Genomic DNA, 19,490 nt, shown 5'->3' with positions numbered 1-19,490 from the left:
GGACAGGACGATGAATGATGATCACCACCCCACCTCATAATCCCCAACTCATCCCCAATGTTTCACTGCTCCACTGCTCAATGCTGGGGGGCAGCATGGTGCCAATAGGTTTATGTTAACTGCTAACAGACGCCTGTGCTGACCAACATCACACTAGGAGGGATGTGCAGAGGAAGGGGCAATTGTGCTCTCTCAGGCTCCAGCTGCTGATGGCAAGCGATCTTTAGATCACGTCATTTTTGGGGCCTTTAGCAGGGCCTTCTTTATTGGACGGCAGCCTTTCCGCCCATGGCGATATTAAACTCGCTCGAGCTAAGAATGAAGACTTCATTGGTGGTTTTGGATAGTAAATCATTTGTGTTGTAGTCATGGTGACCCCTGCTTCCTATCACTACCAGTGTAAAGAACAAGTCGGCATGAGTCTCCACAAGCAATTTCATACTCAAGCACTATATATAATTGGAGTGCAGCAACAAAGGCGTACATAAATGCCTTCAGATTGTTCCTTTAGGTTTTTCAAGGCTCTGGTAGAGACAGAGCTTCACTGCTGGTGGTGTTTGACGTGACACTAACGGATCTGTGACGTGCCGCAGCCAGCATCTGGACTAAAAATGGCCTGTTCTTTATTCAGGGGAAAGTGTTTTAATTGCGTTTCCATGTAAGCTTTTTTTTCCCTTTCTGAAAACAGCCCTGTTGTGGACAGCGGCAGAAAGAGAGAGTGCAGAGTGCTGGGAGATGCTCCCACAAGGGCTGTCCTGCAGACAGGCCTATGGGGATCCCTCAAATGGGAAGAACATGCCCAACTATAAATACATTTATGACAGGAACAGTCTCCTTATGGACCAAATAGCTTGGGCCGCTTTCACGGTCACATGACTGGCACGTCGTTTGCTGTACCCATTTGTGATAAGAGGCCAGAGACTTTCCTCATCAGTACAGTTGTGACCTCCCATGACAACCAACAATAAAAGGGAACGTGTCCATCATCTTGTTGCTTCTTGCTGTTGGAGCTTTACATTGACCCTGAAATTTTGCCTGAGGGCATTTGACCAAGTCCAACCCAACTCAAGCAGCAATCACAACAACAAAAATCAGTCCAAATGAGGTCAGATAACACCCCTCATTCCTCATTCCTTATGCTACCTATAATCTAGTTGTGGGCACTATGGTATAAACCACACAATATAAGGTGTGGGTTATACATTAGCACAGTATATATATATATATATATATATATATATATATATATATATATATATATATATACTTGGACTTGGATGTCCGAATTTTTTGTCCGAGTTTTAACTTTCCCATTTATCCATCAACAAAAGAGGATCAAGTGAAAAACAGGAATTTAAATTGAATATTTAATGGTTACTGTTTGGAATAATTAAGAATTCTTTTTATTTCTGATAAGAAATTATTATCACATAACCAAATATTTGAACCAATAAATCAAATAATAGAGGAAAATCTACTTACCCATCCAAGTCTTTATTCTGTGAAGAAACCATTGTTTTCATTTCTATTATTCTTTAACAGCCCCTCTTGCACATGTCCCACATGTCCTTTCTGTTTTTTACATTATACTGATGAAAATCCATTAAAGGTGGAAAACTCCACTAGGAGAAGAAACCTCGCCATTTCCGTCGCTCTGTAGCTGCGGCCTCTGAGCTGCCAGCGTCTCATTTGGTAACTTTGGTAAAGTTCCCTATTAGACGGAGGAGTCAATTAAACAAGTAAACTACATGGCACCGCATTAATTTTCCTTGCATATGGAAATTAGAACGATAATTGATTCATTATTCTGTGTTGAAAGCAATTATAAAGTTTACACTGCTCACATTAGAAAGGTTGCTAGGTTGTTGACAGATTAGACCCTGTGTGGGCATTTGGCGCGATAATTGCTCATTAAACATGGAGGTGGTGCTGAGTTCCCCGGCAGTCACATGGCTGGTACACACACACTCCCCCAGCCATCCCTCCCCCCCTTCCAGTCTAACCACAGAGAATTAGAAAATTAAGAAAGATTAAAGAACGACGGGGATAAGGAACGACTCTGTACATTTTTATTTTGTAAGAAAGTCTTAAGAATGTCGGCAACCCAGCAAGCTTGTATTTTTTTCACTCACCTCGCTGTTTATGTGTGTGTGTGTGAGTGTGTGTTCGCGGCTTTGGGTGCTGATTTTTATTGACCAACTGTTGACAGTCCCTGGCAGGCTGTTGGATTGTGTGCCGGGCAGCGTGCGGATTTCGTAATAACACCAACGCTCTGAATATGCAAATGCTGAAAGCTCTGAAACAGCATATATCGATTTGAAGTCAGCTGCCACGGCGTATACGCTGGCTTAGCTGTCTAATTGCCACCCTCCGTAATATGAAATTAATGAAGATATTGCGGTGGATGTATTAACACATCAATGGAGGCCTTAACTCTTAGAAGAAGAGTGAAGCTCATCGCCAATAGACTAATTAAGATGTAAATACATCTCCCTACACATGGCGCTCGTCTTTCGTCTGCACTGAGCCCAGTAGAAGCCAAGTGAAAATGCATGGACTGTAGCCAGGTTTTGAAATCCCCATCATACAGATTACCACCCGAAAAGCATCGTGAATTTTCCACCACAGGTTAAAGTTTGGTTGACTTTTCCTCTGTGTTCACGTTCCTCAGAGTTTTGCAGCCAATTAACTTTCTGCAGTTTGTCGCTCTCCCCACCTTTGGAGCTTAAGTATGTAGAGCACAGGCTGTTCCTGCATTTGGACAGTAAGGGAGAGCAGAGTTCAGGGATGGGAGATAATCTGAATTCTGCTTCTGAAGCAAAAAAAAAAAGACATGCAAATGAGCGCAGAAGTTCTGCTTTCTGATTTGGGGCTATTATTATTACTATGGTATTATAGGTATTACATGGATGTCTCAATTCAGTTTTGTTCCCAGATCTGGAAAGAAAGTTTCCCAAAGTACTTTGATGAGTAGTCCGTAAGAATGTCTGTTAATGAACAAGTGTTTCAGCACAACCAGCACAACGTGACTACATACATAACGTCAGGTGTGGGATAGAGGGGTAGAAAGCGCCCCTGGTAGTCTTAACAGCCACAGTCCTGGTTGAGAGCCCGGATGGCTTGTGGAAAGAATCTCCTCCTCATCCTCTCAGTCTGTTGCTTGGATGGCTGATGTCCTTTATGATCTTCCGCTTGCTGTAGATGGTCGGCAGGATATGATATCATGGAGCACCGGGCTCATTGATGACAACGATGTGGGTTCGATACCTGGGCATCGCTACCTTGAGCAAGGCCCTTCACCCTCTCAATGACGATGGCTGCCTACCGCTCCGGGCACTGTGCTCACTGTCGCTGTGTGTGTTTGGGTTAAAGGCTGAGGCCAAATTCCACCTGTGTCCGACACTTATGGTGAATTTGGTTGTCCTGTCTTGTCGGATGAGGTTGCTGGAGAGTGGCAGCACCAGGCATGTATCTAATGAATGTGAAACAAAGGTATCAATAACATTACAGATCATTCTTCCTCCCTGCTGTTTAATAATTATTGCTTAACATGATTAGGCATGATTTTCTATTAGGCAGATCTATGTCCTAATTGTATTAGTTTTACTCAGGCCAACGTAAACGAGAGACCAATATTACATTACCTGGAACAATTAGTCTTGCTGACGCAATACGATGGAACAGAATGTCTTACTGCCAACAGCCAAGCTTCTTTAGATCTGGGTTTAGGCATTGGTTCACTTGCTTCACTCTGGTAACTAATTACTTTCTCTAAGGTCCCCTCAAAACATTCTAGGTGGTCCATTGTCATGATCAGGACACTGCAGCTTTCCATCTGCAGGGCCTTTGTAGCAATAGGTAAAGGATTTATTGATAAAGGAAGTAAAGGAAGCTCAGAATGATGTGGGTTCCACTTCCAGGCAGTTGCTATGATGCTGTTATGAAGTCACTAGGGTGAAACTGATGTTGATGGGTGGTTGCTGTAGCATGCCAGGTGGTTGCTGCGGGGTTGCAATATATTGTTGCTGGCTAGCCATCATAGTGTGAAACTTTTGCTTGTCCATTTTTACCGGTGTAGGTCACTATGCAGACAATGTATGTCCAAATAGTTATGACCACCCCTTGTAATAAATGCATTCAGCTACTTTAAGTTGCACTTATTTCTGATACAGCTTGTCTTGTTCCTGTAGAGACGTACTGCCAATAGAATAGGATAAACATGAACCTATTGGCACAATGCCTCCTAATGTTAGGCGTGGGCTAGAGGGGTATGAAGCCCCCCAGTGTTAAGCTGTGGAGCAGTGGAACTAACTGTGCTCTCTGGAATGATGTTGGTGCTCCATTCAGTAGTTTTCAGGATGGGTTGGAGTTTTGGGGATGATGGGGGTGGTGATCAGCCAACATCATGACCTCATTAATGGTCACCTATTTTACTAACTGCAATCAAATCCTCACAGAAATGCTAGTCCAAAATCTAGTAGAAGGTCTTCTTCCCTGGACAGTCGAGACAGTTACTCCAACAGAAGCAGATAAACTCTTTTTAATCCCCTTGATGTTAAAAGAAACCATGAATGAGGTGTTCCAATACTTTTTAGGTCTGTATAGTGTAGATATATGATCTTGACCTAGGTGCCCACCTTCTCAGAATTCCTCAATGATTGGAATCTGTTAAACATGGTGGAGGCAGGGTTATGGCATGAACCTCTATGGTCGCCAATGGAATTGGCTCACTGGGGTTTATTGATGATGTGACTGCTGATAGAAGTAGCAGACTGGATTTTGAAGTGCTATCAAGTACTAAACACGGACAAACCTTCAGACCATTTGAAGTTTTCGCTTCATGTTTGGGAACTGTCCTTGTCAGCTCACCCCACAAGTGCTCAAGCGTGTAGCTATATATTTCATTTTATTTATTATTTATTATTTATTTGGTTTTTGTGTTCTTTTACAGCCCCTGTCTGATTTATTAAGGTCTTTAGCTCTTTATCTTCTTTGTCTTGTGCTCTCTGACCTTCACCAGGGTGATAGATGAGAAAGGCAGTGAGTGGCATGAGTGTCAGATGATGTTTACACTCATATGGAGTAAAATATGAATGGCTTACGTGTTCCTGAAAAGCTAGAATAAATTGGTAAAAAAAAATTATAGAATAATTAAATAGTAAAATAAAAAGCACAAACCTCTCAACTTTGGCTCAGTGGATGGTTAGATCACAAGTGAAATAACTAGGAAAACTTTACTCTTTAATGCCAGCATGCCTTCTCGGGTGGTGACTGTTCTCATGGAGAGTTTCAGTGTTAGCTTGCAACCAATTATCCTGATGATCCCAGAAGTTCATGTTCTTCGCCGTACTGTATAATTAAAGACATGCGGCTACATTTCTGTAATTATGAATCTCAAAAAAAGAAAAAAAATATTACCTTGATTCAAAACACCAGTAAAAGACTGGGCTGTAGGGTAGATCTAGGCACCTAAAACCAATATATACCAACTACACTAATTGAATGTATTGCTTCTCCAGTTTAAGCCCCTTCTCCAATGACCTCTTAGAAAGTTAGAGGTGTTAGTGTTGGTTTGCTATGATGAACGTACAATCATGGTGGTGAGTATTGGGACAGTGATGCAATATTTGGAATTCTGCTTCTGTACACCATCTTAGTCAGAAATGAAGCAATAAAAGTAACTAATAAGCAGTTTTTGTAGCCTGTTCCCTTGTCATTTTATGACAAAGTAGGACCTGGAGTAAATTCTCAGAGTTAAATTATGCATTTGGTAGCTGTTGTTGGGTCAAAAGAAGTCAAAGAGGTGTTGAGGCAAGTGAAGGAGCCCATCATTAGATTGCTAAAACACCAAAAAACAAAAAAGTGGTCAAATCAACAAGGTGATGCATTCTTTTAAAATAAGGAATGGCAAGCTCAGTACCACCAAAAGGCCTGGAAGACAACTAAAGACAGCTGAAGTAGATGTACGCAAAATTCTTTCCTTGATGAACAAAAAACTCCTTCACAAGATCTAATCAAGTCAAGCACATGTTTGAGAAGGCCATCGTATTACTGTCTAAAAGTCTACAGTCTGCAAGGGATGCCTTTATGACTGAAAATACAGAGGGTTTCCTAAGCCATGCCGCTTTGCCGTCAGCAGCCAGAGCCTGAGAGAGCACAGCTGGCTGGCACAGGCGTCTATTAGCTACTACAGCAGAGCTGGGCACCCAGTGCTTTCCTCAAAGCTTGTTGGCTGCCTGTATTGGTGGCAGTTCGGTGGTGGCAGTAGCTGGCTTCATGTTAAATCCTTATCCTCCTAGTGTCCTGGAAACACAAAACTAGATAACATCAAATGAAACACAAAAAGAGGGTCCCATCATTCTGGGACAGAGTATGGCGACAGAAAGGAATGCCTCATGATCCGAAGCATTCCACATCATCTGTTAAACATGGTGGAGGCAGGGTTATGGCATATACCTCTATGGTAGCCAATGGAATTGGCTCACTGGGGTTTATTGATGATGTGACTGCTGATAGAAGTAGCAGAAGTGTATAGAGCTCTACCTTCTGCTCAGGTTACATTAGAATGCTGCAGAACAGATGGAATGGAGCTTCACAATGTAAATGAAGACTCAAAACATACTACAAAAGCAACCCATAAGCTTCCTAAGGCAAAGAAATGCAATTTTCTTAATTGAGCAGGCTTTTCACTTTCACTGAAGACCAAACTCAAGGCAGAAAGACTCTTGTAGAGGCTTAGCCCACCCCCATCCATAAGTCCCTAGTGATTCCCCTGTGTATTGCACATAGCATAGTATTTTTGCATGAAGTTTTGTTAGAATGGGTAAGGGATTTGTGATGCACTGCTGGATAACTCGAATCAATACAACGCATGCTGTGATTAGCTTAACATCAAGAGCTATTTCCAGCTGCTCATTTCCAATTCAGTTCTAACCCTAACCCACCTCTGCGGCGTGTCACTACAGCATGCGAAGACTGGGGTGTTGCTTAGTGACTGAAGGAAGACAGAGCGCAAGAGAGAGTGGTATCCCGCCACGCTTCATACCCAGAGAAAGCACAGTCGGTTGCTTCATAAAAATGCAGACGAAGGTGACACAGTTTGCAACTCAAGCAGTGGCAGGGCAATCCCAGTGGTGATGTTCCAGCCAATCACAACCTTCCCCCTGTCTTTCTGTTCTGAGTGCGGTAATGTACTGAGCCAAGAAACTAAAGTGGCTGCTAAAGAACCTGCTAAATTAGGCACTTACCTTTGTTTCAAGGTGTTTGACTTGGAAGTAGACACTGAGAATTTTCACGACGGCCATTATGAGCTTCGACTTTTTAGTGTCGACCGTCATTACCAGAGTGGGAGGCCGCCCATGGTTTAGCTTGGAAGAGAAGCTTTTTATCTTGCTATACAAATGATTACAGACCCAAACAGACCCGTATGCAAGCAGCAGGAGGTCCACTGGAGAAAAAAAATGATGTTATGTTTGGGTTTGCAGCCTTTTTTTCACTTCAATATACTCAACTATTTGCCTTTTTGCATTTGTGCAATTATCTAATCCGCTAATCTTGTGGCAGCTGTGTGGCCAGAAGTACAGGTAGTGTTCACATCAACCTTCAGAATGGGGGAAATATGAGCTCAGTCATCTTGAGCATGAGTTTGAGTACTTCTCTAAAACCCCTGATCTCCTGCAGTTCTTGGAATGGTGTTATAAAGAAAAAACGTCCAGTGAGCGAAAGTTCTGCAGACAGAAATGTCTTGTTGATGAGAGAGGTCAAGAGAGAATGGCCGGAGTGGTTGGAGCTGTAGGAAAGGCTACAATACAATTATACAACTATAATTGCGGAGAGCATCTCAGAATGTACAACAACATGTCAGACTGAGGTAGATGGGCTACAACAGCCGAAGACCATGTTGGGTTCAACTTCTGTCGGCCAAGAACACTGAGAAAGCTGAGGCTGCCATGGTTCAGCAACAGACTTAGCAAGACTGGACAGTTGAATACCAGAGAAATGGAGATGGTCGGGTCAGAGTTTGCTCTTGAAATGCTTGTGTCTTTAGGCAGCGATTAAAGACTAGCTGTTAAAGTCTGTTCCACCACCTTAGTGCCAGTCCAGTGTTTTAACTTGCCCTTGTCTATTTAGCCTCACTTTCGCCATCTTAAGGGGGCCTTTAGGGTTACTTTATTAGCTAAAGTGAAGTGGATTATTTGACTCCTCTAAGGAGCGAGGGATTAAACGAACATAAGTGTCTGGTTTAACGTAGGTTGAGGATGCACAGCCAAAGGGTAAGTCGGAACTGGTGGAGAGATTTAAAGAATGGAATTGAAACAGGGGCAGGACAGAAAAGAGTGTGGATGCTGGCCTTCCATGAATCTTCAAGGACGGAGGATCGAGCCAAGCGCTTGAAGGGCTCTGAGTTCGGAATTGCCAGTCAATTGCCAGCCAGTCCATGGCACACAGCAAAGGAGTGGCAGGGCTAAACTTGGAAAGATTGAAGGCGAGACGTGACACTGCATTCTGGATCAGTTGCAAGGGGAAAGACAATCAAGACAAGAGAGGGTTGCTGAAGGCAAGTCTTGAAAAGGTTACTTGGGTGACCTCACCAAAGAGAAACAGGCAAACTTTTTAGATGTTGTACAGGGGGGATCCATGTATAGTGGAGTAAGGTTGCAACAAGTGTTGAGAACTAGTCTTTGTGGTCCTGCACCACAGCCCTACAGGGATCCGGCTTCAGGTAGTTGGCTCCATTAATTACAGGAATCACAAGGTCGGACAGGGAATTTTTTTGGCGGTTAGACTGGAAGAAGGAGGAGCTTCAGGCATGGCTCTTCTCCCAAATATAGGGTCTTCCAAACATTGTGGCGTTTATTGCAGACACCAACATCCATCCATCTATCTTCTAATCAGCTCATTCCCAGTCCACAGTGTAGAGCTTACCTGGGATCATTGAGAATTAGGAACTAGGCAGGAAGGCCCCCTGGACAGAGTGGCAGCCATTGTCATTGCAGGGCACCATACACACCTAAAGGGAATTTAACAAGAGTATCCAGAGGAGGCCGAACATCAAACTTCTCAAGCATTGAACCCACAACCTCAATCCAGCACCTCAGTGCCGCTGAGCTGCCAGTGCAATATTGTTCATTCCTACTAGGCGCTGAATGGGAATGAATAGGAGTGTATGAGTAAACCCTGTACTCTGCAAGTTAATCCAAATGATTCCAGTGTGCGTTACAGAGTCCTCAAATAATTAGCCTTTCTGCAACGATAGTGGCTGGTGTTACTTTGGTAATAATTACTTCTGACGTGATTTTGGTTTTAAGTACCGGCTGCTGTAGGTGCAGTTTAAATGCAATTAGCACAGTGACAGTGCGGCATAATACTGCAGCACTCACTGCCTAATGCATTTTAACAGCGCTTCTGATTCAATAACGATAACACAAGGGTAGCCTAGAAGAAAAAGCAAAGATTTCAAGGGAAAAAAAACAACCCCTCTCGTACTTGTGTTTGAATCTGATCTCATATTTGATCAGCCGCTGCCCTCTCTGCAGACACTTATTCCGCTCGGCAAACTAATAGCACTGGTGGTGTTCATTAACACCAGGCTGTTTTCCAATTCAAATGAACGCTGACCCGCTTTGATACACATGGAATGAGGCGCGTGGACAGCGGAACCGACAGCGCTCCCGTCAGCGGTGTCAGCAAACAAAATTCTATTTCCTCCCAGTGGGACGACGGGACGGCCCGTGTCACCCCGCCACTCATAGTCAATTACCTTAGGGTCAACATGAGGAAATTGGCTTCGGCATTGATTATTTCCTATCCCAACGGGAAGGATGAATAATTGACTCATCTCGTGTCCAGAGCCCAGCACCACCCCTCTGGATGTTACATTTTGGGTTATATCAGCCCGAGATGAGCAAGGCTTTGGACGTGGCCTCCTGCAGCTCCCTCAGCCTTCATAATTGAAAGTTAATTCGAGAGCGAGGCCCAAATTCAGCAACTTCTTATAATTATTTGTTGTTTTAGTAGAGTCATTTGTTTCGCGATCAAAGTCAGTAAAAGCCCCCCGTTTGGATTTATTATCAGGCGTGTTTCGGCGAGTGTTACATCTATTACCGGCGAATACTCCCGGGTGTGATGCTGCTAGCTGTGTACCCGTGGATTAATTATGGGAATGTAGTTTATAGCCGCTGTCATGTAGTTTTAATGACTCGACTCTTATTTACTATCAATCGCACGAGAGTGTGGTTTACTGCCTCATCAGCGAGTGGCCTGCACCATTAGAAAGTGGTTTCGCACCTTTGCGCGCTGATCTTTAAGCACTTAGGCGCCAGTCCGTCGCCTCGTCTCCATGGAAACCCCAAGGTGAGAAAGGAACGTGTTGGCAGCAGTGACCCTGATCACACATTTAACAGAATGCCAATACAGGCCGCTGTAGATTAGCGGAATGAACTTGCTTACCCCCATCTGTCAAGAATCGGGTTAAAGGTACCAAAGAACGTAGTTAATAAATATCGCTTTGAATGCAACTGAACTCGAAATGGGATGGGCTTTATTACATCTAACCCTTTAAAAGTTAAAGGGTTAGTAAGAATGCCAAGAATGCATTCTTATTGAATATTTTAAGCTGTTCTTTGTCTAATTAGTAAGTTATGAGACTTTGGTTGGGGTGACAAATTTTCTGTTTGTTTACCACCCTGTTATTTTGTCTCAGAATGAACAACTCTCTTCACTCTCTTCATTCTCTCTTCACTGTAGCGTCCTGTAGCTGCTGCCCAGGTCATCAGATTTAAACCCCTGACTCTGGCCTACAAAGCCAAGACCGGACCAGTCAGCCCCTCCGTACTTGATGGTGATGGTCAAAAGCCTGTCCGCACCAAGAGCCCTTCCAGTTTCAAGTACGGCTCGGCTCGACCCGCCATCCTTTAAGATCCACGGAAGACGAGCGTCCAGACTTTTTTCTGTCCTGCACCGAAGTGGTGGAACGAACTTCCACTGGTTGTCCTGTGATGAAAATTTTCTAAATAAGCAGAAATCAGTAAAATCACAGAGTCACAATTAATGCTCCAAAGTAATAAAAGAAAGCAATTTATTGAAAAGTTTTCGGCCTGGAAGATACCCAGAGATTTCCGAGGGTTGACCAAGTTCCAAAAGGTTATCTATCTCCCCAATGGGGTGTTGTCACCTTCCATTGGTTCACATAAGACAAAGAAGTTACAGCTAATTGATTACACCTAATTGTGATATGAATAAACAAAAGGGCATTAAAATTTGTGCATAATTAATGAAGAGGAAGGAAGCTCAAATATGTTTTTTAGAAGCCCCTCACACCTGGAGATACCCAAACGAGTTGGTATGCAACTTCGAGGTCACTTGGACAATAGCTCACTGTGGCCAGCATAGGGAAAACAGATAAGGCCTTCACTCAGGACCGGAAGAGTAGCTAGTTTGTTCCACTCCGAGCGAAGGGAAGTAACTGATTTGTGGTCTCTTTCACACTGAGCAGTAAATGTCCACCCGAAAGTTATGATTAAGTGCCTAAGTCTATTAGTATGTTAGTCTAGATATAATATTCTAAGAGAATGAAGCTAATGGAATACATATGGTATATGTGGGAGATAATAATCATCTGACTATGTACCACTATGATCTCGAAACCACAGTCCAACGCTTGCAGACTGAAGACCCTCCTCTTCCGAGAATACTTAGAATACTTAGTTTGCCACTTGTAGTGAATCCTTGTCCTTCCTTAGAGCACTTGTGATACTGTATACCGGGAACACTCCATAACAGGAGCCACTGTAGATGAAGATAATCAATGATTTTCATTTAACCTGTCAGTGGTATTAATGTTATGGCTGATTGGTGTATATTGTAGGACAAATAAATGAGTAGTATGATCACATATGGTCAATATGGTCAATATGCTCATATATGGCCATACAGCATAGTGTTCCATATGGGTTTTACAGGTTTACAAGTTTCTCAATACATGACCGAAGTGGCGAAGTGACCTAAAGGGCCTCTTTTTGCCCTTTATAATATACAATATAATAGCAGATAAATATACAGTTATTTTAATATACTTGTCTTGTGCATTCAATCTTGTATAGTGTTAGCTTAGTTATGTAATATAATTTTTATTAGCATATATCTATCTATTAATATAATTAATGTGAGGGTTTTGTTTTATTATTAGCAGGAATTTAGGCATTTTTACTTATAATATATAATTTACTTATATGTATTATATTTACAAACATTATGCAACTTAAGAATAAGAATAGGACTTTCTGATCATTTATAAGAGATATTCTAGCTATAATAATTCATGCTTAGTTTATTAACATTAAAATTAAGACATTAATTGATTGATTCCTTGTTTTTTGTAAACAATATAAAAATAATATGTCATGTTTTTGGCCCTTTTTAGTCTTCAGTCTGTGTGTCCTCCCTAGTCCCGCCTTTTCATTATTGCTTTCACCTGTTTCTTTTTTTATGGCTGATTGGTGTATATTTTAGGATAAATAAATGAGTAATATGGTCATATATGGTAAATATGATCATATAAGGCCATATAGCAGTGTTCCATATGGGTTCTACAGGTTAACAAGTTTCTCAATACATGACCGAAGTGGCGAAATGACCTAAAGGGCCTCTTTTTGCCCTTTCCATCCATAGGAAGTCATTTTAGGCTAATTTTTTCCCCTGTTCCCATTCACACCTCTTTCCAGCAGCTGTCATTAATATTGCACCACTTCCATAAGTAGGGTTTGTTGTACTTTCTCTGAATGAATGATGCATTTGGTATAAAACTTTGAGTGAGGTGGGGCGCCTGGATTGCGGATTGACAAAATCTCTGCCCAGGCCACTGATGCATGCAAGGTAGAGCCCAAGATTTCGGCTGCTGCGTGATGGATGCTGCGGTGCTACGGGATAAGTGTCACGGAGAAGAATGGGACTCCGGAATAAGTAACAATAATTCATGGGATGTGTGATGCATACGAGTCTGCCACAACCGGCAAACTCAACATTTCCTGATTAAATCTGACCTCATCAATAACAACCTGTGAGCATGTGGAAAACGGAAAGGAAAGTCTCAGGAAGTCTCAGGAGGGGTTTGGAATATTACCGGAACGTGTAATGGGGATAATTGCGGCCTCGCTGTTCCGGCAGGAGTTATACATTTTACGGGAATACGCTTTTCGCTTCGTCTAACCACCCAGCCGCATTAACAATTCATGAGGAACAGCCCTCGAGACAACGTTATGCAGATGTTTACGTCGGATTGGCGCAAAGTGGACGAGCTCCCGTTTCAGGGATATGACCGGGCTTTTAAAATGACCCTAAGCATAAACAAGCAAAGCACACTGGCCTACAGAGCTGCGGCGTGCGCAAGCCTTCTTCTGTACAGGTAAACATCATCGATGTTTCCTTCGGCTTGCCTGCCTGCTACTTAATCCCTCTCTCATCGATCCCCCAAGAAGAGATCGACAGGCGGCCTCGGCGGGCGAGGCAGGGCCAGAGAGCATTCCGAAGGGTTGTGTACACTCTCAGATCTTTCCTAAAACTTCAGCCATTCAGCCAAAAGTGAAGCCCACCATGCCAAGTCCTGAATGGTCTGAAAAGTGTTCTGCTCAGCGCTTTAGTACACTCACAGGGGCTCCTGCAGTGCTGATGTAATAAAAAATGCACAATCCAGGCCTTGTTGTTTGGCTATGAAGGCCATTCTGTAGCTGAATCCATTGTAAATGCTCACTGTTGCATAATTGCATATTAATGACCAATAGATTTATTAAAGTGCTGCATGGAGTCCAATAATTATACTTTGAAATCACTGTTGAAAAGTTTGGAATCAATATCAGTAAAAAAAAGGCTGTTAGTTTTAGGTCAAGTCAAGTCAAGTGGGTTTTTATTGTCATTTCAGCTACATACAGTGTAGTGTAGTACACAGTGAAACGAAACAACGTTCCTCCAGGACCATGGTGCAACATAGACACAGTGCATACAGAACACAAGTGCAACACAGTACAAGTGCAGACAGACAACACAACACAGTACAGACAGAGAATAATAAATAATTAGGGGTAGTGTGCAAATTATGCAGTGTGCAATAAATATTGAGTCCAGTGAGGTAGTAAAGTTATTAGTGCAAAATGCTTCCCATATTGTCTGGGGTAAATGGTTGTTGAACGAGAGAGAGAGTCTCTGGAGTTGAGAAGTCTGATGGCTTATGGGAAGAAGCTATTGCAGAGTCTGGTCGTGTTAGACCGGATGCTGCGGTACCTTCATAATATAATTTTACTGAAATTTGATCATTATTGTACTTAGTTCATAATATAATTTTAATGATATTTTATCATTATTGTACTTAATTTTACACATATCTCACGTTTTAAATTATTTTATCTATTGAAAGTGTTTTATTTCTTTGCCAGATAATTTATCTTTTTCTTCCAATAACTAATAACATTCTAGATTTTTTTAACAAGCAAAACTTCCAGTAGATAAATGTACTAAAAGCAAAAATGTGAAAATGTAAGCAATATCAAAGAAAAAGAAGCTAACAAAATATTTTATTTCAGCATTTTTGCTGTGAATGTTTTTCTAAAACTTTGGCCATTTAGCCAAAAACATGACCCATTCCTGATTGATCATAAAACTGTTCTATTCAGCACATTAGTACATTAACTGGGGCTCCTGCAGTGCTGATGTAATAAAAATGCACAGCCCAGGCCTCATTGTTTGGCTATGAAGGCCATTCTGCAGCTGAATCCATTGTAAATGCACACTGTTGCATAATTGCATATTAATGACCAATAGATTTATTAAAGTGCTGCATGGAGTCCAATAATTATACTTGTGTTAAAATCACTGTTGAAAAGTTCGGAATCCATAATAGTGAACAAAACAAATGTGTTTTTAATCATTATATCTATTAGAGGTGTTTTTTTATTCCATTGGCAGATCATTTAAATTTTTATCATTTAACCGTAATGAAACATTTTCAGTAGAATTGCCTAATGCGTGTAAAAATGTCTATAAATAAGGAAATTAACTGTAAAATATTTCATCAACAACCCCAAAATGAGAATTATTATATAAATTTGATAATTTCATGGTAACTTTTTGTTTGGATGGCAAACTACAACCTTTTAGGGTTAGGTTTTGAGATTGATTTAAGGGCAAGGTTGAGTTTTAGTGTTAAATGTAGGGATACATTCAATAGACCATTCAGCTTAGAGTTCAGTTAAACATTAGTTGAATGTCAGGTGAGCTTCCCCGATTTTATTTCACAAATATTTTTTGCGGTGAATCTTTTTTTTCTTAAACTTCAGCCATTTGGCCAAAAAAGTGACCCACCAATCCAACTCCTGATTGATCATTAAAGCATATTATTATACTTACTGGGGATCCTGCAGAGCTAAAGTAATAAAAATGCACAACCCAGGCCTCACTGTTTGGCCATGAAGGCCATTCTGTATCTGACTCCATTATGGACGCACACTGTGTGCATAATTGCTTACTAATGACCAACAGATTTATTAAAGTGCTGCAAGTAGTCCTAAAATTATACTTGGGTTCAAACATTTGGAATCAATAGCAAGCCTTAATTTTTAATAGCAAGAAATTCTGGGACTGTAAGAACTGTTTAAGATTATTTCACTTATTAAATTAAAAAATCATTTATTAAAGTTGTTTCTATTGAAAGTGTCTTGTCTTGTCTTTTTTTATAGTGACTATATAAAAAAAAAACAATTTATGTCACTAGTGTGTTAATTTGCTAATTTTAGCTATAGGTCTCATATATATATATATATATATATATATATATATATATATAGATACACACACATATATATATATATATATATATATATATAGATACACACACATATATATATATATATATATATATACATCACTCTATTCAAACACCTTAAGGATGTTGCAAATAGGACAAATTCTAGCATGTTTAATTTATTAGCATTAACATTAAGACATTAATTGATTGATTCATTGTTTTTTGTAAACAATGTAAAAAATAATGTGCAATGTTTTTGGCCCTTTTCCAGTCTCCATGTATGTGTCCTCCCTAGTCCTGTCTTTTCATTATTGCTTTCACCTGTGCTTCTAGTATTAACATTGGTATCAGAAGCTCTCATATTTCAGTTTAAACAAATAAACATTATTGTGTTGGTATATGACTTCATAGTTATTTGTTTAAACTTTGTGAAAATATAAAAAAATGACTGTACATTGCCATAAGTGAATTCTTGTGTTTATCATTAATTCATAAAAACATAGTCAGGCATGTGTGTATACATTACTGAACAAAAATAGACAGATTAGCATTTGTAAATATATTATATAAAGTAAAAACGCCCAAATTCCTGCTAATAATAAAACAAAACCCTCACATTAATTATATACATACATTAATATATGCTAATAGAAATGATATTACATATGAATTATATTTCTCAATATCAGATTAGTTTAATTAAGAAATAACACCTAAGAAATGTCTTTTAAACGTACTAAAACATTTGTTCTTTATCATTAGGTGCTATATATATATATATATATATATATATATATATATATATATATATATTTTGTCATTTAAGTAGACATTTTAATAACAATTCCTATGAACCCAGTATTCATAGTGCCTTATTAATGCATTATATGGCATACACCAATACCTTATAATGACTGTTATAAGCCTGTATAATTAGTCATAAGCACTTGTGGCGATATGCATTTTCTAACACTATATTATAACAATATAATAAATCCAGCACCTGTTTTACATACTGTATGTCACATCTATATGCCATGCCATGTGTTTCATATGCTGATATGTTGTATCTGTAATATATATATATATATATATATATATATATATATATATATATATAAATCTGTTATCTTTTTTTGAGCTGTCTTGCAGGCTTATCTTCTCTCTTTCAAGTGGGATTTTTAATCCGCAGTCTCACCTGGAAAAGACCAACTTCCAGGCCGTTTCGAAGCCTTTTAAAAAGGTACATTTAATGTGCCTCAGTACATGCAACAGTGAGTGCTGCTTCATGTTGCCATGGAGTTTTCCACCTTGCCTGTTGCCAGTAGCAACCGACCAGTCCAAAAGCCTCTGTATTGTTATTTGGAGCAGTAAGTCTGAAAGCATTAACAGCAAAGTGATTCTTACAGAAACTATATGAACAAGTACTCAACAGGATTTTCAGTGTCTGTAAACAGAATGTAAATATAGCTTTACACACACACACACACACTCTTACACATCCACTTTATTAGTAACTGGTCACCTAGGTCTAATATAAACCATCTGTTGTTGCACAGATTATTATCTGCCCTTTTAATCCCATTAATCACTGGTCAGTGTTGTGATCACAGGGCCACTGCTGACCAGATATTATTTGCCTGGTGCACCACCATTTCCAGCGCAGAGCTGACTCTGACATGGCAGTGGTGTGACAGTGTGTGCAGTGTTCACCCAACCAGGTCCAGCCTGGAGCCACATCTTTGCGGTCCGAAACTGACCAGCAATGAAGGGCTGGAGCATCAAAAACACATGGGCATAGAATCACTGATTATAATATCTGAATGCATAGATTGAGAAGAGGTGGTACCGTAGTGAGGGTCTCGTTGAAGGTGTGGAAAATGGGTTGCAAAGCAGATGTTCATGATTGACAAAAACCCCTGGTGAGTCCCTGGTGAGCAAAGCCATGGAAGAACCTCTTTTGGTTCCATGAAGAACCATCATGAAGAGGTACCATGTTTGTTAAAGAGATGTGGACCTTTGGATTGGTAAAGAACCTCTTCATACATCCCATTTACAAACATGGTTCCTCATTTACTTCTAGAACGGCATCTCCGTCATTGCTACTTCAGGCCGCAACGCTGCTACTGCGCTATGGAACTGGTGGAGCAGCACTACACCTCAGTCCACAGTCCACATGCTTCCTTCACTTCAGATGCCACATCTGTATCTCTTAGCTTGTCGGCCAACGTATATGTGTAGCATGTGTCAGTCGCAGCTTTTGTATGTATAGCAGTGGTGTAAAAGTGAATTACACTTCCCAACTGTAGGGGGAGCCCAGGAGTAAACGATAGCAGCACTCACATAATGCTGCTTTAATGAGTAACAGGAGACAAAGCATGATACTGAATCTGTTGCCTGGCATGCATTAGACCAGACAGGGTTAAACTACACTTAGACTTGCGCTTACTTTCTGATTAATTCTTATGTGTTCATCCCTCGTACTGATTTCATTCATATCCTCTGCGCAGAGAGCCCTTCATTATGCCACTAAAAGGCATGTGTGGTTATGAGTGCTCGCAAGATTGCTGTGCACTCGCATCACCTTGCAATCTATTGTCGGCACATTCTGTGTAATGCTCTGGAGAGAGGAGCACTCGACAAACGAGCAAATGCACACTGCCACATCAAACTTTTTTTTAGCATGCTTTGACACAAATAAGCATTTCTGGTGTTTAAACCACCCTAATGGGTTTCAATATGCGCTTTTAACCATTCAGCATTCAGAAATATCACAAGCTCCGCCCACATAAGAACACGGAAGAAAAAGACGCTGGTGTTCACGCGAGGTCTAGACTTCACAACACTTTGGAGAATATAAAAAACTGTATGTCATTTAATGTTATTAAAAAGACCAACCAGTAGCAACCAAGAGACCAGACCTGATTAAGGAGTGTCCGTATTTTGGTCAAAAATGAATATAGCCAGTAGTTGTACTGCAGTGTCTCTTTACAGGCCTAATCAAGACAGGCCATGTAGGCCCAAAAACTAGACCAACATGGATGACTTATGTGTATTTTGGGGGGATATTTACTCCAAGATGCCAAGATGACCCCAAAAAGAGCAAAGATCGGGGAGGCCTAGATCCTGTCACTTGGTTACAGTCACCCTGGACTGCTCAAAAGCAGAAATAGCCATGAAATCACAAAGAAAATGCAAATAATGTGTGTGTCTCACCTTAAAGATGCTAAAGAATGTGTTCATTGAGTATTTAAGATTTTGGTCAATCATGCCTGGCAGTCAGTTCAGTAAACAGTGGCTCTTTCCATCCATCTATCAATCAGTCAATCCATGCGACCTTCTCCCATGCACACCAGCTCAGATCACCAAAACCATCGCTTAAATAGACACTGACAGTCAAACGGAGCTGCTCAGATGTTAACATGCTTTGCCCTGATGTTGAGAAGTTGTGTTGGATGTGTTTGAAGGTTCGCTCTCTTCTTTTCTGGTGGAAAACCACAACCAATGACTTGATCTGCCAACAAGAAGACAATGTGAGAGCCCACACCACTTATCAAGTGATGGAGCGGGTTGAGGAGTCAAGTCCAAGCGATGTCCTGGCAACACAATCACTATCACTCAAACACCGCTGAGAGCTGGAGAGACGGAGCTGGGGAATGTGTGGAGAATTACAAACCCAGACACCAGTGTGGACAGC

At 40.8% G+C, this 19,490-nt stretch overlaps 1 protein-coding gene across 1 annotated transcript in view; it reads right to left on the bottom strand.

Annotated features, from left to right (window-relative positions):
• Positions 1–7,337, bottom strand: part of LOC140537226 (GTPase IMAP family member 9-like) — a 35,814-nt gene extending 28,477 nt beyond the window's left edge. The window contains exon 1 of the mRNA XM_072659554.1: positions 7,248–7,337. Within this exon, the coding sequence (XP_072515655.1) occupies positions 7,248–7,337 (90 nt within the window). The remainder of the gene's footprint in view (positions 1–7,247) is intronic.
• Positions 7,338–19,490: the final 12,153 nt, after the last annotated feature.

The sequence above is a fragment of the Salminus brasiliensis genome, chromosome 16, assembly GCF_030463535.1.
Source record: "Salminus brasiliensis chromosome 16, fSalBra1.hap2, whole genome shotgun sequence".
Taxonomy (NCBI): domain Eukaryota; kingdom Metazoa; phylum Chordata; class Actinopteri; order Characiformes; family Bryconidae; genus Salminus; species Salminus brasiliensis.
Note: the sequence above shows the minus strand (reverse complement) of the source record. Positions and strands in the feature narration are given on the sequence as shown.